The sequence below is a fragment of the Xyrauchen texanus genome, chromosome 23 (assembly GCF_025860055.1).
Source record: "Xyrauchen texanus isolate HMW12.3.18 chromosome 23, RBS_HiC_50CHRs, whole genome shotgun sequence".
NCBI lineage: Eukaryota > Metazoa > Chordata > Actinopteri > Cypriniformes > Catostomidae > Xyrauchen > Xyrauchen texanus.
This window is the reverse complement of record NC_068298.1, coordinates 13,235,020-13,262,634: the sequence shown is the minus strand read 5'-3', so window position 1 is coordinate 13,262,634 and position 27,615 is coordinate 13,235,020. Positions and strand designations below refer to the sequence as shown.

The 27,615-nt window shown below is 37.9% G+C and overlaps 2 protein-coding genes across 4 annotated transcripts in view; both read right to left on the bottom strand.

Moving 5' to 3' along the window:
* Nucleotides 1–7,913, bottom strand: part of LOC127617358 (kelch-like protein 4) — a 54,720-nt gene extending 46,807 nt beyond the window's left edge. The window contains exons 1-2 of one of the 3 annotated variants that reach the window (XM_052089362.1): nt 7,788–7,857; nt 4,134–4,594 (exon numbers count right to left, since the gene is read on the bottom strand). In XM_052089362.1, coding sequence (XP_051945322.1) covers nt 4,134–4,555 — 422 coding nt within the window. In that variant the 5' untranslated portion in view covers nt 4,556–4,594; nt 7,788–7,857. Of the gene's footprint in view, nt 1–4,133; nt 4,785–4,876; nt 4,974–7,787 lie in introns of those variants that run through there. The other 2 variants (XM_052089361.1, XM_052089364.1) reach the window with 2 other exon arrangements.
* Nucleotides 7,914–8,454: 541 nt separating this feature from the next.
* LOC127663282 (neuroblast differentiation-associated protein AHNAK-like) overlaps nt 8,455–27,615 on the bottom strand; it is a 33,487-nt gene continuing 14,326 nt past the window's right edge. Inside the window, exons 2-7 of the mRNA XM_052154789.1 lie at nt 25,303–25,364; nt 24,891–25,047; nt 24,511–24,716; nt 17,524–20,576; nt 15,470–17,172; nt 8,455–13,378 (exon numbers count right to left, since the gene is read on the bottom strand). Of these exons, the coding sequence (XP_052010749.1) occupies nt 9,414–13,378; nt 15,470–17,172; nt 17,524–20,576; nt 24,511–24,716; nt 24,891–25,047 (9,084 nt within the window). The 5' untranslated portion in view covers nt 25,303–25,364 and the 3' untranslated portion in view covers nt 8,455–9,413. The remainder of the gene's footprint in view (nt 13,379–15,469; nt 17,173–17,523; nt 20,577–24,510; nt 24,717–24,890; nt 25,048–25,302; nt 25,365–27,615) is intronic.

Below are 27,615 nucleotides of genomic sequence, written 5' to 3'. Positions count from 1 at the left end.
TTATAAGTTAGCCAATTGTTTTAAGCTTCTCCTTTTTGTATTACATTTAGTCTTTTTACTCCTAATAATAATGTTTATGATATGAGAACAGTTTTCACTTTTTTTCTGCTTGGGTTGCCAGCATGCTTTCCACAAACATGATGCTTACTGGCTGCTTTTAGTTACTGAACTATATTTTCAGTGTTCATCGTGACAAAATCACCATGACCTCTGTGGTTTCAGCATGTACATGACTCTTCTTCATCTAGCTTTCTGTTTGAAAAGATAATATTAAAAAAGGAAGAATATTTCATCAGTCTCTCTGAATAATTTATGATGAGCAGGTCTGCTTGCACCCTCGCAGTGATCGAACGGTGCATTCTAAACATAGTATTCAGCAGTTTTCATCCATTCCCAAAGTGATAAAGCTTCTAGGCTGAATCCAGATTACTTTCTTCACAATTTGTTATTCATTACTGCCTTGGCTTCCTCTGAAGATTTTGATGTTCCACTGCTAGCTGGTAATCAAACCTACTTAAGGTGTTACTGTATATCAGGTAATATACTGTAGCTTACATTTCAGATGTGTTTGGCAGGTCTCATAGTAATAGGTTTAATTTGAATTAATAATTCAACCATTGACATATTTTTGATAATAGCATGTGCAATATGTGAATATGGACCCTTTCTTTGCCTAACATGAGCCAGACTCCAACAAATATAGGCTGGTTTTGTTTCTAAATGATCTGCTGATTAATAGAATAAAATATAGCTTTACAATCCATAATTTGTATGATTTGTAGAGCAAAAGTACAGGAACTCCAATTTTGAATGCTGGTGTCCCCCAGGCCTCAAACATAGCTTAACCAGCAAGACTTACTTGGTCAAGCCAGCACAAATCATCATTAAACCAGCCTGGGCCAGCAAAGAAATGTATCCTGGTATAAGGTCTTTTCAGCAAGGGTATTCACCGTTTCTGCTTTCTGATATCACTCTATCAATGCACTACCGCCTCCTCTTCAATTAGCCCTCCCCTCCATTGAATAATGCCATACAGGGCAATAAAATTCATTTGACTGCCTGCTTACTATATCTACCTTTAGCGAGTCATTATTTTTGCCTTTTGGAAAAAAACTGGGATATGGGGAACTTGCTGATCTGATTAATATCTCACACACAGAGATGCACAACAAAATCTTTAGTCTAGAAGCACATTAAAGGCATCATTTCCATCACACTGTGCCTGTGAGGCAAATGTTTGCTATATTTACGCATATTAAATGCAAAGTGATAAAAGGGTGGGGAAGAAAAATATAAAATAACAAACAAATTACAGCAGATGTATTATTGTATACCTACAGGCTCTGATGGATGATACATTAAATGGGGGAATATTAAGGGGGAAATGATTAAAAATAGCACAATGTGCAATATTATCACTATGCTACTCATGAAAACATAGAAGTTAATTATCAGGGGTAAAGAGTGTAAGACTAAATTTCCTATTTATTTTAATGTTGTAGTTCATGTCATTTCAGTGTGAAAATAAATCTCATACGTGGTTGATAAGAATGAAGTATTGGTACTTAAAGTAGGTTCACAAGAAAATGTCAATGAGAGGACAAGGCTATTAACAGTAAGAAAGCTTTTAGGCCAGCAAAGTAATTAATATGGGCTTTTAAATGGTCGAAACATGATGTTTGAAATTGCATATAAGCATTGCGTGTATGAGAATGGCTCAATACAGAATAATCCTGCCATATTTACTTGCTTAATTTATTTACCAATTTTACCTGAATTAACTACTGTTATAAAGACAAAAGGCAGAACTCTTAAAAAGCAACACTGCACTCACTCTGAAATATTGATAGACTCATAAGTACCCATGGAACCTGTGTCCATTCTGGAAGTCATCAGTATTCATAACAGAGTAATCCAAAAGCCTATCTTTAAAATAGATCACTTATGTCTATATTACTGAGAAAAAATCCGTAGAAAAAATAGAAAAATAGAAATTTCTAGACAGCAACAACATCAAATGGGGAGCAAATTGAGACTTTTCCTCCAATGTCCTGTTTCTCAGATTTTTCTCCTGAGAACAAGACCCTGGTAATCTCACATGGGTCTCTTCTGGAGTTTCAGAAGAGATAACAATGTCACAAAATGGTTTCTGATTTGCCAAGATACCAATGTCTGCAGTCAAATGTTAAAGATTTCAATATCACCTCAGATATTTTTTATCAAATTCTGTCAAGACTAAATTAACTGAGCTATGTGTTCCACATTAATTTAATTAATTGTACAGCTCTATACTCATACTTTGCCAGGAAAAGTCTCGTTTGTGTTTATTTTAATTTCTCAACTGTTTAACCTGTTTGTACATGTTTATAGCACATTGATTTGTGATGCACTCTGTATGGGCACATTTCCTTACAGAGGAGGGCTGTTCTGTTTTTATCTCCTGTGATATCATCTTGAAGTGTGGGTCAGTCATAGTACTTCCTTATCTGAGAAAATGTTTACTTCCTGCCTTACTCTGCGGTGACATTATTCTAGACAGAGCCACACAGTGGGGGGTGGGGGGTGGGGGCGGGGATGGGGATGGGGGAGTCTCTTAAAGATGCAGCACTTACGATGTGCATAGAAACCATTTGTGGAAGTAGGGCTTTATAATCTCATAAATTTCTATCGATCCGGGCTACCAAATTAAATGTTCTCTTGCTCTGGACTGCACTGATGTGTAAATATCCCCACTAAAAACAATTCATCCTGTTGCCCTTCCTAAATATATAGCCCTTACGCAAATGGTCTCTGATGTAATGTGCTCTCTATGTAACATTTATAACACAGAGGATGCACGCATTAGCATGCTGTGAAATATTTCTGCTTCAGGTTATGAAAATGCAGACGGTTAAAATGTAGGGAAATTTCTCTGCAAACCACCTCACGACTTAGAGAATGTGTTATATTGCGAGTTGTATCTAGACGCCTCTATGTTTTCCTCTGTGTTTTGCTAGATGTCTGCTTGATGAATAATTTATCTGGGATATTTCAGAGAACTGAGCTTCTACAACCCGTATGCCATGTGAATGAACTATCCCCAGGTAAGCAGTGGTGGCAGCTGCTATGGTGAAGTTGATTGGAAAATGATATTCTCTGTGGTCCAAACCAATGTGTAAGCAGCCATCATAAGCACAGGCAACACAGAAAATTAAAATAAAACACTGTTGATTCAAAGGGAATTTCACTGGTGTAATCAGCTTGAATTAAGTGACAGTTAACTATTTTACTTGTACCAGAGATTATTTAGCAGAGATAGACCACTTCTATTAAATTGAATGGGAGAAACTAGAATGCTCAACCAAGGAGCTCTGAGTGCCCAATGTTCAACGGAAGTAGAAAGGAAGTCCTGCCTTACAGATAAAATCACCAATCTTCAGTTAAAGTTTTCTTGAAATAAAATACAAATCCCTATTCATTATCTGGAGATTGCAACCATTCAAAACAAATGTCCATTTTAATGGACATTAAAGTAACTATTAAAAAATGAAAAAAAAGTTTTTTTTTAAATAGAGCCAATCTTCTTTTAGATACAGACATTACCTGTCAATCAACTTTGGAACACACAAGCGCATTAGCTATACAATCTGGGAAATTTCTCTTTTTTTACCATAATATGAGGTAAAGAATCACAATTTATGATTCAAGTATTATCCGATTTTATTGCTGATTTGAAATATGTTCTTTGATCGTAACCTTGACCAACCGTTTTTGAGATTTTTGTCTTTCTCCATTCAAGTAGATAGGAGCTGCACTGGCATGACAGGAAATAGCCTCTCGAGAGCATTCCAGATATGGCCGACGGTGGATTGACATGCTAGAAAGACTATGCTTGTACTCAATCCAGACACTCCCTGGGGCTTACTGTAAATCCACTCTGTGCCTAAATAACACCTCTTTCAGCTCTCCCAACAGAGTAAAGTCTTTTTTCATTACTTGATGGAGAATTTTCATCTTAAAAACTGCATGTGCTTTCAAGTCTACTGGAATAACTTGGCCACTTCCCCCCTGAACATGTTAGCTGACAGCTGCAAGCACCTCTTGTGCTTCACATATATTGTTCTAAGGTTCTATATCTGCACAAATCCTTTTACCTTTCTGTGGCTTCCTCCTCAGAGGGATCCTCTAAATTGATCTTTAGATCCTCATGGCTGCTCTTTGCCTCCTCTTTCCTGGCACTGCAAGGTGAATTGCTCTTAGGAAGCTCCTCACTGGCATGGAGGTTCTGGATGATGTTTTGCTGCTGGTGCCATGATTGATTGCCTGGCCTTACATAAACAGGTGTGGGTCCAGGATCCGGAGCCAGAATGCTGTGCACAGGGCTGTTGCTCTTGCGGAGTCCTCCTCTGTCCCGGGAGTGACTCTTTAGCCGAACTGGTGTTCCCCGGTGGTCAAAACCTTCCTGTTGGATGTAGCCCCCATTCCCACCTGGGGTCTGGGTGCTATGACTGAACCAGCGCCAACGGAGCCTGAGGATCTGCTTTACATCAAACTCCTTTTTTCCTGACACTGACATCCTATTCGCCCTCGATGTGATGCCAGTGACACATGGAATCTGAGGAATATCGAGACAGAAAGCCTGAGTCCTCTTTTGTATTTGTTGACAGTTCTGATCAATAAAGGAATGACGTCTGCAGCTTCTGTCTCTTCTTCAACTCTGTCTACACCTTGTCCTCAGTTATAGCACACACATGATTTCCTCTGCCTTTAACACACACCTCCCTTCCCTTTGTCGTTCTGTCTCTCTGCACACACGGCACACAGAAAATAAGCCAAAATGAGGATCGCTTACAGCAACCTGCTCAGTCTCCAGCAGCAAATAATGAACAGCTCTTACCAGAGGAGGTGAGGCTCAAAAGTGACAGGACGCAGAGGTCAAACCTTAGTGAGGGAATTCTTGTTGCACAAAAAAAGGAAAGCCAAAACCAGCACCATCTTCATTCACGAGCAGCATCATCTGTGCTCATGCTCACACTCTCCCCCTTTTCTTTATGTGTGCACACATGCTCTTTCCCTCACTGTAGTGCTCTCGCTCTCTCTCTCCCTCTCTCTCACGTATGCACATAGACTTGTCTACTTACATGCACTGCATAGTCCCCCATCTGATGGGATCCCAAGTGAGACAGTCTCAGCTACTCAATGAAGGAAACCAATCAGAAAATGCATTTTCTCACTGTCTGTCTCAAGCCTTGGTGATGGCCAAGCAACAATTAAAGTCCAGAGAGGATCACTGTTTTCACATCTTTTTCATGCCCCCATTCATGGTTTTATCTCAGGTAAATGTCTGTCTCTGTGACAATGTAACCTCTATTTGAGAGAGGATACTGGTTTGGCACTGTTCTAAGAATGATTTTACATACCACAGCAATGAGACTGCTGTAAATGCAGAAACCAATATGTGTTTTTCAGTTGTAAATACAGAAAAATACTGATGAATTGACAGCTGGCAATTTGCTGTGTTTTCATTCAATGCCTTTTAAACACGTATTAGCTCACAAACCAATGTTTAAGTAAATTCAATAAAATGCATATTACAATTCTTATTGATTGAAACTATTTTGCTTGGTACAACACAGATGATAAAAGATAGAATCACTGTGCTCTACCAGTTAAAGTGGAAAGATGCTTCTTCTACTTTCCCTCTTGCAATGTGAATACAAGGCATAACCAATTTTATCACATTGCAATTACTTGCTGATGTTTGTATGCTGGAAGGTACAAATTAATCATATTCTACAGCTGAGAGCTCATGTTTACCCTATAGGCTCAAAGGTGGATCTAAATGTGCTGCAGTGTATCTCATATTGTTCATTGTCTCCAGTAGGATCTAAAGATTTGCTGTTCCTATGCAGCTGAGACAGTCAATGATTTTTTCATGAGCAGTGCCTTCAGTTGAATGTTCTGTTGTCATGCTTAATATAAGGATGCAGTCATATTTTATTGTAGGACTATCCATTAAGGTGAGTCGGTTCCCTTTGCTTATTTCCCTTGACAGCAGATATCATCATCTGACTAATTTAAAAACCATGTTTGCATGGAAAAATATATATATTTTTTATCATTTTCTGAAGATGAGATCAATCTTGTTTAAAAATGATATGCATTAAGTCTTCAAGGCAGATACTTATTATTCATGTTTTGCCCACCATTTCAATTACATTTTTTGTTGTTAATTTAGACATCTATCTTGTTTATTGTGTAAGATCTTTTGTTTATGTATAATAGAACCTAATATCAGATTTGATCTTGCCTTTAGATGGCCTACTATATTTCTTAATTTCCCACCCCATATTGTATAGAGCAATTATTAAAGTTCTAGCATAGAAATATATAGTACGTTATATATAGTACTATATACAGTATGTATATTTGGTGAGAAGCCTGTCGTCAAGCTGTGCTTGTTCTCTCACAGTGGCTGTGTGAAACTGTCTAATTGTAGACACCCTACACATTTTAGTAATGCCCGTAACTTGATGCATTATGTAAGCAGTGAACAGCAGGGGGTAGAGGGCACATATGTAATGGTGGATCTCCTTTTGGATACACTAACCAATCTTATTTGCCTTGGTTTTGAACAAACAGCTATGTCTGAGTAAAACTATTTATTCTTACGACAATGCAGCTTTACCATTCTTTGACAATAATACCAATGCGGTATATATAATACAAATCTAATCCTAGATTTTACCCATATGTTTTTACTGTAAATATATGTAAATATGACAAAAGCATGGGCAGAAAATAAATTGTAAATGATAATCAATATGTGCATGTTGGAAAATGCATGTCTTTTAAGCATACATTTTTCCCAGTACCCAACATTTTATACTTTATATCTAACTCATCAGTTGAGAGTCTTTAATCGAAAGGTCATACCAGCCTGTTTATTCATTTGTTTTCAACACTTATGTTCATATTATTTAGCTCAGTTAAGTTGCTGTTTAAATTTTACAACTGCTTTAAATCTCTACAAGTCAATAAACGGTGTCCCAGGTGTCAAAATTACATTGTTATACATCTATTATAGTTCTACTGTAAAACGGGGTGGAAGACAGTCAAAAGACATATTTTTATGTCATATTATTTTGATAAAATGGGAAAACCAAATTGTATATGTTATTATATGATATATAAGAGATATCTTATTCTTTTCAGCTGCATACCTCATAGCATTTTAATTATACATCCAATGATGAGCATTTGATGATAAAGCACCACTGGCGCCATTTTGTACTCTATGCATTACTATAGATTGTTTTCTGTAACACAACTCATAACTACATTTATAGAAAATGTCAAATGTAATCTGTGAGTGTGTGTTCTGACAAGAGTGTCTTTTTTATGGCTAAGATTCATAGAGTGAGCAAAAACTATAAATGGCACTATCCATCTATATCTGACAGATGATCTATACACTGTACAAGGTTTACAGTTACTTTAAACCTTGGTACGCTACATCAGACGGTGACACCTACTTTATTCAGCATTTTTGTAAAACACGATTTCAAAACTAATTTTTATTAAATCATTTTATCCCTCCTAAAAATGTATGATAAAATTCACCAGAATATACTGTACAGCTACACATTGAAATTCAGTTTTGAAAAATTAAAATTAACTGGACAAAACTGTATAAAATATTACTCAGAATTAAAGGTGTTTAAGGAGCATAGAAATCCAACATACCCACTAAATTGTTTGTAATGTCAATAGCACTCCATAGTAAGAAACAAATGTGTATGTCTTACCTTTCAAATGAATAAAAAAAATGGGTCTTTATTCCTCTAAATTGTTAACAAGTGATACGGTATGCTTCCCTTCTTTTCGCTTCTCATCCCAGTTCTGCTAACAAATATTTGTATACAACACTAACCACAGTTTTCTCCCTCAAAGGAATTTCCTGATCATTTCCTTTCTCAGCACTGGTTTGTTTTGAACAACCAGGACAGGAAAGCCAGTTTCCTGTGTTTTTTTAGTTTTTTTTTGTTTGACTCCTTTAAAAACATTCATAGAAAGCTAAAAGGTTAATGATAGATTGACTTAAGTAACAAATGCAAACATATTACTATTTGTTCAGTTATATTAATCTTAAAATTCAAGTTTAAAAGAAACAATTGCATTTGTACATTTAGCATATAATATCATGCAAAGGAGAAAACAATACATGCAGTGATACCACACTAAATTTTCCAAGTACAAGAGCAGAAGTGCGATTTTTCTGGGTTTACAAAAGGGTAAAAAAAAAAAAAAAAGGCCTCCCTGAGGAGTTGTCTTCAGCAGTTATTTTAAGATATTAAAAAAATTAATTTCTAAAATGCCACAGAACAGTTTCTTCACAAAATCAATTTAAGTTTAACTATATTGTGTATTTAAGCAAATGTACACTGCTATAAAGACATTCAATTCAACACACAATTGTACTGATAGCTGAACACTTTATTAATTGTTTTACAACTGACACAAGAGAAAAAAAAAAACATTAAAAAAGTCAGAAACTTTGCAGACTAAATGTCCCATTATTTACAATGGCAATGCACATTTTATGTTTTTCCACATTGCAGCACAACATTTCATACACTGAAATGTAATGAGAGGAAGACATAACTAAGAAAGAAAGAAAAATGCCTTAGATAACATTTAAATCATAGAAAGTCACAGATTTGCCAGCTGCTCCCTGGTGTTGATTGACTGATTAAATGAGAATCTCTTAAAAATGCACAATTGAAAAAGACAGTTTTAGACATAAATACTTTAGACGATTATAATCTCTGTGTAAAATCCATTACAATAGACTATTTGAACTGTGGTATTATTTGGGACACAAAGTAATCCCATCTAAATTAAATCCATTTATTTACAATTTGTACAGCCCTTAAATGTCATTGTGCTTATTAATGGTTTCTTATTAATGGTATCTGGTCTATCACTATTGAAATTCATTATTCAACTGTGATGAGTAAATATGATAACAGCAATGATTATATAACTGAAGCTTTTAAGTCATAACATCCATTCAAATATATCTAAAAACAGTCTTGTGTATTTAAACGTGTCCAGACAATTTTTAGAATATTTCAAACACATTTCCCAAAACCTTTCAAAGGTATAAAAATATAACAAGTCATCAGATGAAAATGCATCAAAGCTAGATAGTTTTGATAAAATTTTAACAACATACATTGTTGGATTGGATTTGTTTCTATCTACAAAAAGTAACATTTAAAATTACAATATAGATTTATTTTATTTACAGGTAACTAGTGATTAAAAAAATAAAAACACGACACCAATGCCTGTAAAGAACATTTGTGTAAATTAAACATATAAGTCTGTATGACTGTGCACTACTGCTTAAATGCAGGTGTGACAAATAATTATTTCTTAGGTGAAACTGCAATTTCGAGCTTTGGAAACCGAAAACTACCTTTTGAAACACTATCACTGCTAGAGGATGATGCCATTCTGGACTTCTTTGAAGGCTGAACAACTCCACCAGCACCTGCAATCCTAGTCTCACTTTCCTCTCCAAGAGTCACTTCATATGAACCCTTACTTTTTGAACCAAACCCTCCAAAATTCATCTTTCCTTTTTTGGCTTTAACCTTTGTTTCTCCAACATCTGCTGAAATGTTACCACCCTCTGCTTGTAAATTCCCTTCAGTAGAAACAGGAGAAACTAAACCTCCATCTCTCATTGAGGATGAGTGATGTCGTGATTTTTGGAAGAAATCAAGGGAGGCAGATTTACTTTTTGGTGAAACTTTTAATCCAGAACTTCCCTGTACTTCCATCTTGCCACTTGTCAATTCCCCATAACTAAGACTCAATTCTTTAGACACCTTTGCACAACCTTTAGTGGTAACATCAGTGTCTTCTCCTTGAACAGCAAGATCAGCTTCACTTCCACATTCCAATTTAGATTTGCCAAACAGATTTGGCATCTTGACTTTCACTTTTCCAGCACTGTTTTTCACATCTATTTTGTGCATTTCCAGACTCTGGGAACTAGCTTTACCACTAGCATCCAATTTTCCTGAACCAACATTTACTCTCAACTCTTTTTCTTCCACTTTAGGCAGTGCATCACCAAACTTTGGTACTTTGATTTTAGGAAATGTTACATTACCTTCTTGATACTCCATCACACCAGACACTGATTCGTCTGATCTTAAATCAGCATCTAAGGCACCTCCATGGACAGATGGCATTGTAAACTCAACATCCTGTGTTCGTTCTTCATCAATTTTAGTACTACCCTTTCCATTAATGCTGGATCCCACCACACTGATATCTGGGGCACTCAAGTTGACACCCTTTTCTGGTGTATCTAACAATGCACTGCTAACTTCCAGATCAGAAGTTTTTGATTTAGATCTTGAGATGCTGAATTTTGGCATTTTGAATTTCCCTCCTTTTGCTCTGATATCGGGACTCTCCAAACTAGTAGCTGGGGTCAGAATGTCAACTCTATGAATATCAGTTTTAAGGCTTGCAGATGGCAAATCAACATTTGATGATTTAATAGTTCCAGACACTGAAGAACTACCTTTAACTTTTGGAGATTTCATGTCCAATTCCAAATCAGGGAAATATAGCTTTCCAAAAGGATGTTTCTTTACTTTGGTTGACTTAAATCGCAAGTCAGGTTCATTTGTCTGCAACTTAACATTTTCGGTTTTCATATCAAAGTCAAAAGTTTTTGACTTCCCTTTTAATTCAGCCAGTTTGAATTTACTATTCTTTCCTTTTACGTCTATGCTTACATCTCCATCTAAGCTACTACTAGCATCTGGAATATCTACAGCTAATTTTGGGCTCTTACCTCCAAAAGTAAATGAAGATTTTTTTGTTTTTTGCACTTTGACATTTGTTTCTGGTACATTTGTACTGACATCAGGGCTTTTGACATTAAAGGTTCCCTCCATATCTTTTTCAGGTATTGAAAGACTGCCACCTGAAGGCTTTATTCCAAAGCTGGGACTTTTGAATTTTGGGAACTTAACAGGTTTTAAATTGCCCTCCGGTCTCTCAATGTCAAGATCAGAAGTCTTGATGTCAATTTTAGTTCCTTTGATGTCAACATCAGCTTTAGGCATGTTTAAATCAACCTCTGGGCCCTCCACCTTAGGACCCTTGAGTACAAAGGATGGCGTTGTTATTTTAGGCATTTTCAAGCCAGCTTCTGGGCCCTCAATGTTAAAATCAGGACCTTCAATGTCTACTTTTGGAGCCTTAATGTCTCCTGCAATCTTCAGACCAGAAACATCCATATCACCCTTAATTTTAGGGCTTTTTAAGTTAAAGTCTATATCCGGCATAGAGATCTTTGGACCGGATATAGAAGGCATTTTGAACTTGGGATCCTTGATTTTTCCCTCTGGTCCCTCAATGTTAAGATCAGGCGTTTTGATGTCAACATCAGCTTTTGGCAGGTTTAGGTCAATATCTGGGCCCTCCACCCTAGGACCTTTGAGTCCAAATGATGGCATTTTGATTTCAGGCATCTTGAAGCCACCTTCAGGACCCTCTATATTAACATCAGGACCTTCAATGTCTACTTTTGGAGCCTTAATCTCCCCTTCTATCTTTGGTACAGAAAAATCCATATCTCGCTTGACTTTGGAGCCTTTAAGATTTAGGTTTACATCTGGCATAGAAATATTTGGACCAGAAATGGAAGGCATTTTGAACTTGGGACCCTTGATTTTTCCTTCTGGTCTCTCAATGTCAAGACCAGGCATTCTGATGTCAAATTCAGGTCCTTTAATGTCAACATCAGTTTTCGGCAGGTTAGCATCAATGTCTGGTCCCTCCAACTTATGCCCCTTGACTCCGAAGGATGGCATTTTCATTTTTGGCATCTTCAAACTGCCTTCAGTACCCTCAATGTTAAATTCAGGACCTTCAATGTCTACTTTAGGAGCCTTAATGTCTCCTGCAATATTCAGACCAGAAACATCCAAATCACTCTTAATTTTAGGGCCTTTTTGGTTAAAGTCTACATCTGGCATAGATATCTTTGGACCAGAAATGGAAGGCATTTTGAACTTGGGACCCTTGATTTTTCCTTCTGGTCTCTCAATGTCAATATCAGGCATGTTGATGTCAAATTCATGTCCTTTGATGTCAACATCAGCTTTCGGCAGGTTTACGTCAATGTCTGGGCCCTCCACTTTAGGACCCTTGAGTCCAAATGAAGGTATTTTGAATTTAGGCATCTTGAAGCCATCTTCAGGACCCTCTATATTAACATCAGGACCTTCAATGCCAACTTTTGGAGTCTCTATGTCCCCTTCAAACTTCAATCCAGAAACATCCTTATCAGATTTGAATTTGGGGCTTTTTAGGTTGAAGTCTACATCTGGCATAGAGATATTTGGACCAGATAAGGAAGGCATTTTGTGCTTGGGACTCTTGAGTTTTTCCTCAGGTCCCTCAATGTCAAGATCAGAAGAGTTGACTTCTATGTCTGGTGAATTTATGCTGACATCACTGCCAGGTACACTTAAATCAATGCTAGGCATATTTCTTTTGAGTGACTTAAATCCAAATTTTGGCATTTTAAATGTTGGCATCTTAAACCCTCCCTCTGGACTTTTCCCTTCAACATCTAATTTTGGTACATTGATATCACCCTCCATACTGACTCCAGCTTGACTTTTCATTTTTTTCCCCTTTAAGTTGAGGTCTACATCAGGTAAGGGAAACTCTGGACCGGCTATTGATGCCATTTTAAACTTGGATCCTTTTGCTTTGATATTAGGTGCTGAAACATCAACATCCGGGCTTTGAACATTGCCTTTGATGCTTCTTTTGGGAAGTTTGACATCAAAATCAGGGGCTTCAATCTTTGACCCTTTAAATCCAAACTTGGGCATTTTGAACTTTGATTTTTTCACACTCGCTTCCGGAACATCTAATTCGGCATTTGGGCACTCAATGTTCATCTTGTAATCTTCAATATCAACACCTTCAAAATCTGGATGAACATCTCCTTTGAGTTTAGGTCCTTTAAGGTTGATATCCAAATCTGGCAGAGAAACATTTGGACCAGAGATTGAAGGCATCTTGAATTCTGAGCCCTTGATTTTTCCTTCAGGCCCTTCAATGTCAAGTTCTGGACCTTTGATATTCATATCTGGCAACTTCACATCAGCTTTAGGCATTTTCACATCAACATCAGGACCCTCAACTTTTGGACCCTTGAAGCCAACGGACGGCATTTTCATCTTTGGCATCTTAAAACCACCCTGAGGACCTTCTAGGTCTGGGCATTCAATTTCAACCTTTGGAGCTTTAATATCTCCTTCAATTTTTGGAACTGATACATCAACATCACCTTTCAGTTTCGGGCCTTTCAGGTTGAAATCCACATCTGGCATGGAGATATTTGGACCAGAGAAGGAAGGCATCTTGAATTTGGGACCCTTGATTTTTCCTTCAGGTCCTTCAATGTCAAGCTCTGGACCCTTGATATTCACATCTGGTGTCTTCACATCAAAATCAGTTTTAGGCATTTTCACATCAACATCAGGACCCTTGAAGCCAAATGAGGGCATTTTCATCTTTGGCATCTTAAAACCACCCTGAGGACCTTCTAGGTCTGGGCCTTCCATTCCAACCTTTGGAGCTTTAATATCGCCTTCAATTTTTGGAACTGATACATCAATATCACCTTTCAGTTTCGGGCCTTTCAGGTTGAAATCCACATCTGGCATGGAGATATTTGGACCAGAGAAGGAAGGCATCTTGAATTTGGGACCCTTGATTTTTCCTTCAGGTCCTTCAATGTCAAGCTCTGGACCCTTGATATTCACATCTGGTGTCTTCACATCAAAATCAGTTTTAGGCATTTTCACATCAACATCAGGAACCTCAACCTTTGGACCCCTTAGGCCAAATGAGGGCATTTTCATCTTTGGCATCTTAAAACCACCCTCAGGACCCTCAAGGTCTGGGCCTTCAATTTCAACCTTTGGAGCTTTAATATCTCCTTCAATTTTTGGAACTGATAAATCAACATCACCTTTCAGTTTCGGGCCTTTCAAATTGAAATCCATATCTGGCATAGAAATCATAGGACCAGAGATTGAAGGCATCTTGAATTTGGGGCCCTTGATTTTTCCTTCAGGTCCTTCAATGTCAAGCTCTGGACCTTTGATATTCATATCTGGTGTCTTCACATCAACATCAGTTTTAGGCATTTTCACGTCAACATCAGGACACTCAACATTTGGACCCTTGAAGCCAAATGAGGGCATTTTCATCTTTGGCATCTTAAAACCACCCTGAGGACCTTCTAGGTCTGGGCCTTCAATTGCAACTTTTGGAGCTTTAATATCTCCTTCTATTTTTGGAACTGATACATCAACATCACCTTTCAGTTTCGGGCCTTTCAGGTTGAAATCCACATCTGGCATGGAGATATTTGGACCAGAGAAGGAAGGCATCTTGAATTTGGGACCCTTGATTTTTCCTTCAGGTCCTTCAATGTCAAGATCTGGACCCTTGATATTCACATCTGGTGTCTTCACATCAAAATCTGTTTTAGGTATTTTCACATCAACATCAGGACCCTCAACCTTTGGACCCCTTAGGCCAAATGAGGGCATTTTCATCTTTGGCATCTTAAAACCACCCTCTGGACCCTCAAGGTCTGGGCCTTCAATTTCAAACCTTGGAGCTTTAACATCTCCTTCAATTTTTGGAACTGATACATCAACATCACCTTTCAGTTTCGGGCCTTTCAAATTGAAATCCATATCTGGCATAGAAATCTTAGGACCAGAGATTGAAGGCATCTTGAATTTGGGGCCCTTGATTTTTTCTTCAGGTCCTTCAATGTCAAGCTCTGGACCTTTGATATTCACATCTGGTGCCTTCACATCAACATCAGCTTTAGGCATTTTCATGTCAACATCAGGGCACTCAACATTTGGACCCTTGATGCCAAATGAGGGCATTTTCATCTTTGGCATCTTAAAACCACCCTGAGGACCTTCTAGGTCTGGGCCTTCAATTCCAACCTTTGGAGCTTTAATATCTTCTTCAATTTTTGGAACTGATACATCAACATCACCTTTCAGTTTCGGGCCTTTCAGGTTGAAATCCACATCTGGCATGGAGATATTTGGACCAGAGAAGGAAGGCATCTTGAATTTGGGACCCTTGATTTTTCCTTCAGGTCCTTCAATGTCAAGATCTGGACCCTTGATATTCACATCTGGTGTCTTCACATCAAAATCAGTTTTAGGTATTTTCACATCAACATCAGGACCCTCAACCTTTGGACTCCTTAGGCCAAATGAGGGCATTTTCATCTTTGGCATCTTAAAACCACCCTCAGGACCCTCAAGGTCTGGGCCTTCAATTTCAAATCTTGGAGCTTTAACATCTCCTTCAATTTTTGGAACTGATACATCAACATCACCTTTCAGTTTCGGGCCTTTCAAATTGAAATCCATATCTGGCATAGAAATCTTAGGACCAGAGATTGAAGGCATCTTGAATTTGGGGCCCTTGATTTTTCCTTCAGGTCCTTCAATGTCAAGCTCTGGACCTTTGATATTCACATCTGGTGCCTTCACATCAACATCAGTTTTAGGCATTTTCATGTCAACATCAGGGCACTCAACATTTGGACCCTTGATGCCAAATGAGGGCATTTTCATCTTTGGCATCTTAAAACCACCCTGAGGACCTTCTAGGTCTGGGCCTTCAATTTCAACCTTTGGAGCTTTAAAATCTCCTTCTATTTTTGGAACTGATACATCAACATCACCTTTCAGTTTCGGGCCTTTCAGGTTGAAATCCACATCTGGCATGGAGATACTTGGACCAGAGAAGGAAGGCATCTTGAATTTGGGACCCTTGATTTTTCCTTCAGGTCCTTCAATGTCAAGATCTGGACCCTTGATATTCACATCTGGTGTCTTCACATCAAAATCAGTTTTAGGTATTTTCACATCAACATCAGGACCCTCAACCTTTGGACTCCTTAGGCCAAATGAGGGCATTTTCATCTTTGGCATCTTAAAACCACCCTCAGGACCCTCAAGGTCTGGGCCTTCAATTTCAAATCTTGGAGCTTTAACATCTCCTTCAATTTTTGGAACTGATACATCAACATCACCTTTCAGTTTCGGGCCTTTCAGGTTGAAATCCATATCTGGCATAGAAATCTTAGGACCAGAGATTGAAGGCATCTTGAATTTGGGGCCCTTGATTTTTCCTTCAGGTCCTTCAATGTCAAGCTCTGGACCTTTGATATTCACATCTGGTGCCTTCACATCAACATCAGTTTTAGGCATTTTCATGTCAACATCAGGGCACTCAACATTTGGACCCTTGAAGCCAAATGAGGGCATTTTCATCTTTGGCATCTTAAAACCACCCTGAGGACCTTCTAGGTCTGGGCCTTCAATTTCAACCTTTGGAGCTTTAATATCTCCTTCAATTTTTGGAACTGATACATCAACATCACCTTTCAGTTTTGGGCCTTTCAGGTTGAAATCCACATCTGGCATGGAGATCTTTGGACCAGTGATTGAAGGCATCTTGAATTTGGGGCCCTTGATTTTTCCTTCAGGTCCTTCAATGTCAAGCTCTGGACCTTTGATATTCACATCTGGTGCCTTCACATCAACATCAGTTTTAGGCATTTTCATGTCAACATCAGGGCACTCAACATTTGGACCCTTGAAGCCAAATGAGGGCATTTTCATCTTTGGCATCTTAAAACCACCCTGAGGACATTCTAGGTCTGGGCCTTCAATTTCAACCTTTGGAGCTTTAAAATCTCCTTCTATTTTTGGAACTGATACATCAACATCACCTTTCAGTTTCGGGCCTTTCAGGTTGAAATCCACATCTGGCATGGAGATACTTGGACCAGAGAAGGAAGGCATCTTGAATTTGGGACCCTTGATTTTTCCTTCAGGTCCTTCAATGTCAAGATCTGGACCCTTGATATTCACATCTGGTGTCTTCACATCAAAATCAGTTTTAGGTATTTTCACATCAACATCAGGACCCTCAACCTTTGGACTCCTTAGGCCAAATGAGGGCATTTTCATATTTGGCATCTTAAAACCACCCTCAGGACCCTCAAGGTCTGGGCCTTCAATTTCAAATCTTGGAGCTTTAATATCTCCTTCAATTTTTGGAACTGATACATCAACATCACCTTTCAGTTTTGGGCCTTTCAGGTTGAAATCCACATCTGGCATGGAGATCTTTGGACCAGTGATTGAAGGCATTTTGAATTTGGGACCCTTGATTTTTCCTTCAGGTCTTTCAATGTCAAGCTCTGGAATTTTGATATTCATATCTGGTGCCTTCACATCAATATCAGTTTTAGGCATTTTCACATCAACATCAGGACCCTCAACCTTTGGACCCCTTAGGCCAAATGAGGGCATTTTCATCTTTGGCATATTAAAACCACCCTCAGGACCCTCAAGGTCTGGGCCTTCAATTTCAAACCTTGGAGCTTTAACATCTCCTTCAATTTTTGGAACTGATACATCAACATCACCTTTCAGTTTCGGGCCTTTCAAATTGAAATCCATATCTGGCATAGAAATCTTAGGACCAGAAATTGAAGGCATCTTGAATTTGGGGTCCTTGATTTTTCCTTCAGGTCCTTCAATGTCAAGCTCTGGACCTTTGATATTCACATCTGGTGCCTTCACATCAACATCAGTTTTAGGCATTTTCATGTCAACATCAGGGCACTCAACATTTGGACCCTTGAAGCCAAATGAGGGCATTTTCATCTTTGGCATCTTAAAACCACCCTGAGGACCTTCTAGGTCTGGGCCTTCAATTTCAACCTTTGGAGCTTTAATATCTCCTTCAATTTTTGGAACTGATACATCAACATCACCTTTCAGTTTTGGGCCTTTCAGGTTGAAATCCACATCTGGCATAGAAATCTTAGGACCAGAGATTGAAGGCATCTTGAATTTGGGGCCCTTGATTTTTCCTTCAGGTCCTTCAATGTCAAGCTCTGGACCTTTGATATTCACATCTGGTGTCTTCACATCAAAATCAGTTTTAGGCATTTTCACATCAACATCAGAACCCTCAACCTTTGAACCCTTTAGGCCAAATGAGGGCATTTTCATCTTTGTCATCTTAAAATCCCCCTCAGGACCTTCTAGGTATGGGCCTTCAATTTCAACCTTTGGAACTTTAATATCTCCTTCCATTTTTGTTACTGACACATCAACATCAGCTTTCAGTTTCTGACCTTTTAGGTTGAAATCCATATCTGGCATAGAAATCTTAGGACCAGAGATTGAAGGCATCTTGTATCTGGGGCCTTTGATTTTTCCATCAGGTCCTTCAATGTCAAGCTCTGGACCTTTGATATTCATATCTGGTGCCTTCACATCAAGATCAGTTGTAGGCATTTTCACATCAACATTTGGTCCCTTGCAGCCAAATGAGGGCATTTTCATCTTTGGCATCTTAAAACCACCCTCAGGACCTTCTAGGTCTGGGCCTTCAATTACAACCCTTGGAGCTTTAACATCTCCTTCAATTTTTGGAACTGACACATCAACATCACCTTTCAGTTTCGAGCCTTTCAAATTGAAATCCATATCTGGCATAGAAATCTTTGGACCAGAGATTGAAGGCATCTTGTATCTGTGACCTTTGATTTTTCCTTCAGGTCCTTCAATGTCAAGCTCTGGGCCCTTGATATTCACATCAAAATCAGTTTTAGGCATTTTCACATCAACATCAGGACCCTCAACCTTCGGACCCTTTAGGCCAAATGAGGGCATTTTCATCTTTGGCATCTTAAAACCAACCTCAGGACCTTCTAGGTCTGGGCCTTCAATTACAACCCTTGGAGCTTTAATATCTCCTTCAATTTTTGGGGCTGACACATCAACATCACCTTTCAGTTTCTGACCTTTCAGGTTGAAATCCACATCTGGCATTGAGATCTTTGGACCAGAGATTGATGGCATCTTGAATTTGGGGCTCTTGATTTTTCCTTCAGGTCCATCTATGTCAAGCTCTGGCGCTTTAATATCTTGTGCCTTCATCTCAACATCAGCTTTGGAGATTTTCAAATCAACTTCGGGGCCCTCAACTTTTGGACCTTTGATTCCAAATGAGGGCATTTTGATCTTTGGCATCTTGAATGCATCCACAGGACCCTCAATGTCCTGGCTTTTATTTTCAATTTCTGGTGCTGTGATACCTGCTTCAACTTTTGGAACTGACACATCAACATCTCCTTTCAGTTTTTTCCCTTTAAGATTCATGTCCACATTAGACATCAAAATCTTTGGACCAGAGATGGATGGAACCTTGAATTTTGAGCCTTTCACCTCTTGTTCAGGTCCGTCAATGTTAATTTCTGGACCCTTGATGTCCATATATTGTGGGGTAATTTCAACATTAGCTTTGGGACAATTTACTTCAATATCAGCACCCTGAACTTGTTGCCCTCTGAGTTCAAATGTGGGTAGTTTGATTTTTGGCATTTCTATTCTACCCCCCTGACTTTCTGTGTCCATATAAGAACCTTTTATTCCTGCTGATTCTGATTCTAGGAGTACCTTAATCTTTGGAACTGACACATCCTGATTCCCAGTTATGTCCAAACCACTTTGACCAACACCTTTAAGATTTTTGTTTTTAAAATTTACTGATAGATTAGATTCTTCAAGGGTATATTCTTTCATCCCAAATGTTGGCACTTTTGCATGAGGTCTCTTGAATCCACTACGACTTTCCAGGTTGTCGACAACTGATCCACTAGCTTCAGACCCATCCTTAAGCACAGCAGACAAAGATTCTCTGCTGATACCCGATATGTTACTGTCCTCTGTACACCCACTAATTGAAAAACCTGAAACACGAGTGTCTAAAACAGGGCCCTGCACTGTAGCAAACTCTGTTTCTCCAATCATATTTGAATCTTTCAATCTAGCATCTATTTTCACTGGAGAAACAGAAGTATATCCCACTCCTCTGTCTAACCCCATGGTTAATTTGCTGGAGAGACAATCACTGCCAGTAGCAGTTCTGGTCCTTCCAGAATGTTCAATCACACCCTGTTCTTTTCTCTCTGACGGTCCAGTGTCTGACACATTCATTCCAATTTCTCTCTCACTACTATCTAATTCGCTGGTTGAGCCAGTACTGAAGTGCTTTACATAGAAGCCAGTGGCATGTGGTCCTCCAAGAGATATGTCCCCCATTTTTATATCTCCATGTGCACTGCTAATAAGGCTGCCATGTGGTAATCTGATTTGAGCAGGATCCCCCTCTGACTGCTCAGGCTGAATTTTGAACTCAGGACTTGAGTAATCAATTTGCTGGCCAGTCCCCTCTGGCATGTCCATAGTGTATGTAGTTATTCGGCGAGTGATTGTAGTAATGGTGCAACCATCACTGCTTGTGCTGCTGTGGCGTTCTGTGCGCACATCAACACCCTCAGCAAGATCCTCTGACTTCAGTCTGGGTTTAATCTTCTTAGAATATATTCTCTTGTAGTCTTCATCATCCCCACTCTACAGGGAGATAAATAATAGGTAACAAGATGACCAAAATTATAATATAGCATGCATGTGCGAAATTTATTCAAAATTGAAACATTTAAAACATGCTTGTTGATTTCAGTAGGGCTATGGTATTGCCATATTTAACATGTTATATCAGTAGCCAAAAACTAATAAAATTACATTACCAATGTCAAAAGTGGAATTAGAGTCATTGATTTTAACAAATAATGTGGTACTGTATTTTGCTTGTGCCATTTTTATTCTGCAATGCACACACAAGACCTAAACAGTATCATGTTTCAGTATGCACATGCACACACACCATGTAAACGGGATTTAAAGAGGAACTCACAGATACTAGTACCTGTATCAGGCCAATCCTGGGGATAAATACTGGTACTTGGTATCATCATTAAACCCTTCCTTGGCCGTATGGGTCAATTTGACCCCTTTTAATTTTTAACACTGATTTACATCAACTTAACTAAGTTTTAGACCTGAAACTTCATGGCTTCCTCCACAGAGGTGATCTGAACCTGGCAACGTTATATTTTTAATTTAATGTATTTATACACAAAGCTACAAAAAAGGTCCCTACTTTGTCCTTAAGGGATTGGCCTTTTTATGTTTCAAAGGCTTGTAATAAAGGCTCTATATGTTCTCAAACTCCATCTAACACTAGAAAAAAAATATTTATCACAATATACAGAAAAAGCTTGTAATAAAGGCTCTATCTCCCTACTTTGTCTTAGATCATCCCAATATATACACATCTGAAAGGCAGGGGGAGCCCAAACTCCGCCCATTGACATCCAGACTTTTTTGAGAAGCATCACCATAAAATTGTAGAAAGTGTTATTATAAAAACACTCATACTCATAATTTCACACATGCAGACACAAATTCAAACAATATTTTAAATATATATATATATATATTATTCACAAGTTATTTTACTGTTAATTCAGTGTTTATTTTATGTTTATTAAATGTTCGAAATGTTCAAATGAGATATAATAAACAAATAAACACATTTTAAAAAAGAGAATAAATGCAAAATATTGTAATTAGTTATTGGATTGTTTTGTTTAAAAAAAGTAAATAATAAAATGTAAAAATCTCACGTCTGGGGCTTTTTTTAAGTCCCAAATAGCCACAAACTCTATATCAGCTCTTACCTTAGGTTGTTTTCTACAAATTTAGTCTATTTTTACTTCTCTCAGCTTGTATGGGTAAACACCCACTGTTATGTCTCAAATGTCCCGAATTTTTTTTTCCCTGACAATGAATGATAATATTAAATACATCATTGCAAATCTGAGGTTCTTGATCTAAGATCACATTTGTAGTCCATTCAGAGGCCGAGATATTCTACAAAACATGGGGAAAGGGCTAGGATTCCCATAAAAGATTGGATGCCAATGAGCGGAGTCACAACCCACATTGCGGCGTGCCCTGCTTCTCAGATCTGCAAGTTGTAATTGGAAAATATTTTTTCTAATGTATGCTGCCATCTAGTGGAATGATCTAAGACAAATATATATTTGAAAACAAAAAAAATAAATCACTTTATATAAATCTAAAATAAAAAAAATAATTGTGATTAACAATCATATTTGCAATTTTGCGCAAAATAATTGTGACCAATATCTTGCAGCCCTATGTGTTATGTATAAAGATGACACTGGAAGAGGTGATAGCAGTTACAGTCTGTCACTTTTGCGAAGACCAAAAACAACACAGGGTAAAGCAATCAAACATTGAACACTGTCAAGTGCAACATAAACCCAGAGCAATCGATCAACACTAATGCCACATTGCCCACTCTGTGAGTAGACAACAATAAAATACATAAAGTAACGCCTTTAAAGCATGAATAACTATCATACATGTTGACTTTTAAAAGGTAAGCTACACTCTGGTAAAACGGTCATGAATTGTCATTTTTAATTACTAAAAACCCAAATGGCATGAGATGGGGTGAGACTTTAAAACAAATTTTGTAACCACGTTACAGATTTCATATTAGCAAACTATAGTTTTGGCGCAAGTCGTTTAGGACATCTACTTTGTGCATGACATGAGTAATTGTTTACAGGCAGATTGTTTCACTTTTAATTGCCAATATTAAAATTTTAGTGGGTCAGATGTTTACAAACACTAAGTTAACTGTGCCTTTAAGCAGCTTGAAAAATTCCAGAAAATCCTTTAGGCAATTAGTCGATTAGCTTCTTATTGGCTAATTGAAGTCAATTGCTGGTGTACCTGTGGATGTATTTTAAGGCATACCTTCAAACTCAGTGCCTCTTTGCTTGACATCATGGGAAAATCAAAAAAAATCAGTCAAAAAATTGTGGACCTCCACTAGTCTGGTTCATCCTTGGGAGCAATTTCCAAACACCTGAAGGTACCACTTTCATCTGTGCAAAAAATAGTATGCAAGTATAAACACCAAGGGACCATGCAGCCTTCATACTGCTCAGGAAGGAGAGACATTCGGTCTCCTAGAGATGAACGTAGTTTGGTTTCGAAAAGTGTTAATCAATCCCAGAATAAGAGCAAAGGACCTTGTGAAGATGCTGGAGGAATCAAGTATCTATATCCACAGTAAAAACCAGTCCTATATCAACATAACCTGAAAGGCTGCTCAGCAAGGAAGAAGCCACTGCTCCAAAACCACCATAAAAAAAGCCAGACTACAGTTTGCAAGTGCGCATGGGTGCATAGATCTTACTATTTGGAGAAATGTCCTCTGGTCTAATGAAACAAATAATTTACTGTTTGGCCATAATGACCATCGTTATGTTTGGAGAAAAAAGGGTGAGTCTTGCCAGCCAAAGAACACCATCCCAAACGTGAAGCATGGGGGTGGCAGCATCATGTTGTGGGGTGCTTTGCTGCAGGAGGGACTGGTGCACTTCACAAAATACAAAAGGAAAAAAACTCCATAAGATGTTTAGGTAGTGGAGTGAAAAACCATGTGTAATACAAATTAATCCTCCGGATGGGTAGATTAAACATACCTAAATATCTAGAAATATGTGATGTCCTTAAAATGCATATCAAACAATAGATTGCAGAGCGGTTTGATTAACATTACAAAATAGATGGCATCATCCATCCATCCATCCATCCATCGTCAACCGCTTATCCTGTGTACAGGGTCGCGGGGGGCTGGAGCCTATCCCAGCTAACATTGGGCGAAAGGCGGGGGACACCCTGGACAGGTCGCCAGTCCATCGCAGAGATGGCATCATAAGGAAGGAAAATTATGTGGATATATTGAAGCAACATCACGCAGGAAGTTAAAGCTGGGTCGCAAATGGGTCTTCCAAAATATACATTGACCGCAAGCATATCTCCAAAGTTGTGGTAACATGGCTCAAGGACAACAAAGTCAAGGTACTGGAGTGGCCATCACAATGCCCTGAGCTCAATCCGAATATGTGTGGGCAGAACTGAAAAAGCAGTTGTGAGCAAGGAGGCCTACAAGCCTGACTCAGTTACACCAGTTCTGTCTGGAGGAATGGGACAAAATTCCAGCAACTTCTTGTGAGAAGCGTGTAGAAGGTTATCCAAATGTCTGAACATTTGAATTTAAAGGCAATGCTACCAAATACTAATAAAGTGTATGTAAACTTCTGACCCACTGGGAATGTGATGAAAGAAATAAAAGCTGAAATAAACCATTCTCTCTACTATTATTCTGATAATTCACATTCTTAAAATAAAGTAGTGATCTTAACTAACCTAAGAAAGGGAATATTTTATATTATTAAATGTTAAGAATTGTGAGAAAATTTGTTTAAATGTATTTGACTAAGGTGTATGCAATTTTTGCTCGGAGTATGGATGCTGAGTGAAAACACTATTAAGATTTATGGTTCACATGGTGATATACCTGGTCATCATAACACAAGGACTAATACTGACATCATCTTACCAAGAGAATGTCAGGACTAGAGACTCCTAAACCTCCACGTCCTTCCCATGACAATGTCCCCATTGGAGAGCGGCAAGGTGACTTGTCTCCAGACTTGTTTTGTAATTTCAGCCCAACTTTATGTTGGTTCAAAGTCTTCAGTAGCTCAGCTGTTTCCTCTGAGCTCATGTTGTCGAAGTAAATGGTGGCCCCCACAATTTGGTCACCTGTGACAGAGGGCAATAAATGAAAAATTCTCTAGAGACCAAGATAATGTTTTTTTTTTTTTTTTTTTTCAGTTTATCAAAATCAGAAATGTTTCAATAACTGTACAAATAAAACTAGGCACAAAAAACTCAGATCATGACGTTGCAATTAACAGGGTTATTTTCCCTTTATACCTTTATGTACTTCTCCAGTATGAGCAGAAGGGAACTCTTCTTTCACCTCTTTGACAAAAATCTCTCCTTGCTTTTTTTGCTCTATGGTTAGCCCATGTTTATCAGGGCCCATCCACTGTGGGAAAAGCACTTCTCTTGTGTCCTGCTCGTCAGCCATCTTTAAATAAATAAATATATACACAGTTGATTTCACTAATGCATGAATTATGATTCATAACACAACATAACACAATACATGTTATAATACAATATCAAACATTGTAGGTATACAGTATGTTTCTGACCATTTTAATAGGAGTAAAAATAAGCAGATGGTAATTGCAGAACATTTGCAATGTTTTCAATGCATAAATCTAATCCACACAAATATTAACTGTATATTATTATATTACAAACAACCAATTCTGCATACCTCTAAACGCGTTTCTTATTTACTCGTCCCCTATTGTGGACCGTGTCAGCTCTCGTTCTTTCCTTAAAAATGAACAGAAAATAGAATATTACTGACTGTAAATCAAATTAAGATTTCACAGAAATGTTTATGAGATGTTATGTATACATGTTTATACAATGCAAACCAGTTAAGTTCAGTCTTATTGAACACCTATTAGCCTTTAAATGAAGATCAAACTGGCTACCACTAGATGGCAATAACCTCTCTGACAAAAAGTAAACATGAACAATAATGAATTCCTCTTGGAATGCATCCTGCACATGAAGTTGTGGTTTAAGCCAAGTTCAAATAAGAACAGCCTAATCTTATCTAATACTTTCCCCAGTATTTAGAATGAAACTGCATGGAAGTGTTTTTTGATTAATAAAATGTCTCCTCTGGGATCATTAAAATAACTATCCAATCATCTTTCCCTCTATTGAAAATAATCCAAAAGATATAACCACTATATTTAGCTAAATTTAGTATACAGATTCATTCAAGTAATAAATATTTGTATAGTGTTTTTCACAGTCCATACTTTCAAAGCAACTTTACAGAAAACCATGCCTTATTGTCTCCAAGCCCTCAGTCAGCAAGCCAAAGGTGACAAAGGAAAAAACTCCATAACATGTTTAGGTAGTGGAGTGAAAAACCTTGCGCAAAAACAGACTCAGCAGGGGGAGCCCATTTTTCTCTGGCATTACAATAAATAAATATACACAAGTCAATATTACTTAGCAATATAGTATGTGTAATACAAGTTAATCCTCCGGATGGGTAGATTAAATACCTAAATATCTAGAAATATGTGATGTCCTCAAAATGCATATCAAACAATATATTGCAGAGCTGTTTGATTAACATTACTTAACTCAGTTATTTAGCTGAAACGTGGGCCTGCCATTCCAGCTTTCAACACAGAAAGCTCATTGTTACAGATATTACCCCTTCACAACCAACCATCCAGCAATTACACATGAACTCTTGGATATGAAAACAAATACATGCATTTTTTACTGGTTTCTATGACAAGTTCTAGTTAATGTACCAATGTAAACAAAAACAAACTCTGCTCGTCCCAAACAAACATAATTTCTGACAAGAAAAATGTGATAAACTGACTTCACATAAATGTTTTCATGTATTTTCATGTAGGATCCCAGAGTAGGCCTAACTGTTCTTTGTTAAATGTTTTAGAATAAACCATGTAACTTCTACAACAGTGAAACAACAGCAACAAGTAGTTGGATATGAGAAATATGCTTGTAGGGTACAAATTTATTGAGAACATCAGCACACCCCATTATCAGGTAAAACAGATAATGGGAGAGGTGCTTGCTATATGCACATAATCTCAGCACATTAAAAAAATTTTGCTCAATATTTTGTCATTTAGCAGACATTTATATTGAATAATTTAGCAGATGCTTTAATCCAAAATTAAGAAATTAAGAACATTAACCATTTGTTATACAAAGGCCAGAAATATCAGCAGTATTGTTCCCGCCAAAATTTAGGAGCTAGAAAAAAACTCAGTGCCCCGTTGCAATAAAACCACCAAACGCCACTTGTTTATTGACCGCAGAGAATGGACAAAAAAGTAGTATAAAGATTAATTCATGTCTTCTGAAGCATAATATCAGTTTTGGGTGAGAAACAAGACCAAAATGCAACTATAATGTAAATCTTGCCATCCAGACTATCAAAACAGTGCAGGCTTCAAGACGGTGATTATTTGACGATGCATGTGGTTGCCAGGTACTAAATCCTGGACTTATTATAGATCAATGAGATGTTGCATTTCCAATTTATATATTTATATTTATATTTATGCATTTGGCACACGCTTTTATCCAAAGCGACTTACAGTGCACTTATTACAGGGACAATCTCCCTAGAGCAACCTGGAGTTAAGTGCCTTGCTCAAGGGCCCAACAGTGGCATCTTGGTGGTGCTGGGGCTTGAACCCCCAACCTTCTGGTCAGTAACCCTGAGCCTCAACCACTGAGCCACCACTGCCACCGTTTTACAGTATTGACCATGAATCTTTAGGCAACTATGGTACATTTTAAAAATGACACAAAACTCAAGCCAAGACATTTTAACTTGCAAAAGTATTTTTTAAAATAGCTCAACTGGGTGTGAAAACTGTAAACCTGACAACACTGTGTCTGGTACGTGTACAGTGCTCGGAGCATGTGTCAAGCTTTTCTCAAGATTTCTAGTGAATATGAACTAAAATTTATGGCTGTTTCTCACCTACAGTGATTGCATCACTTCAGAAGACAT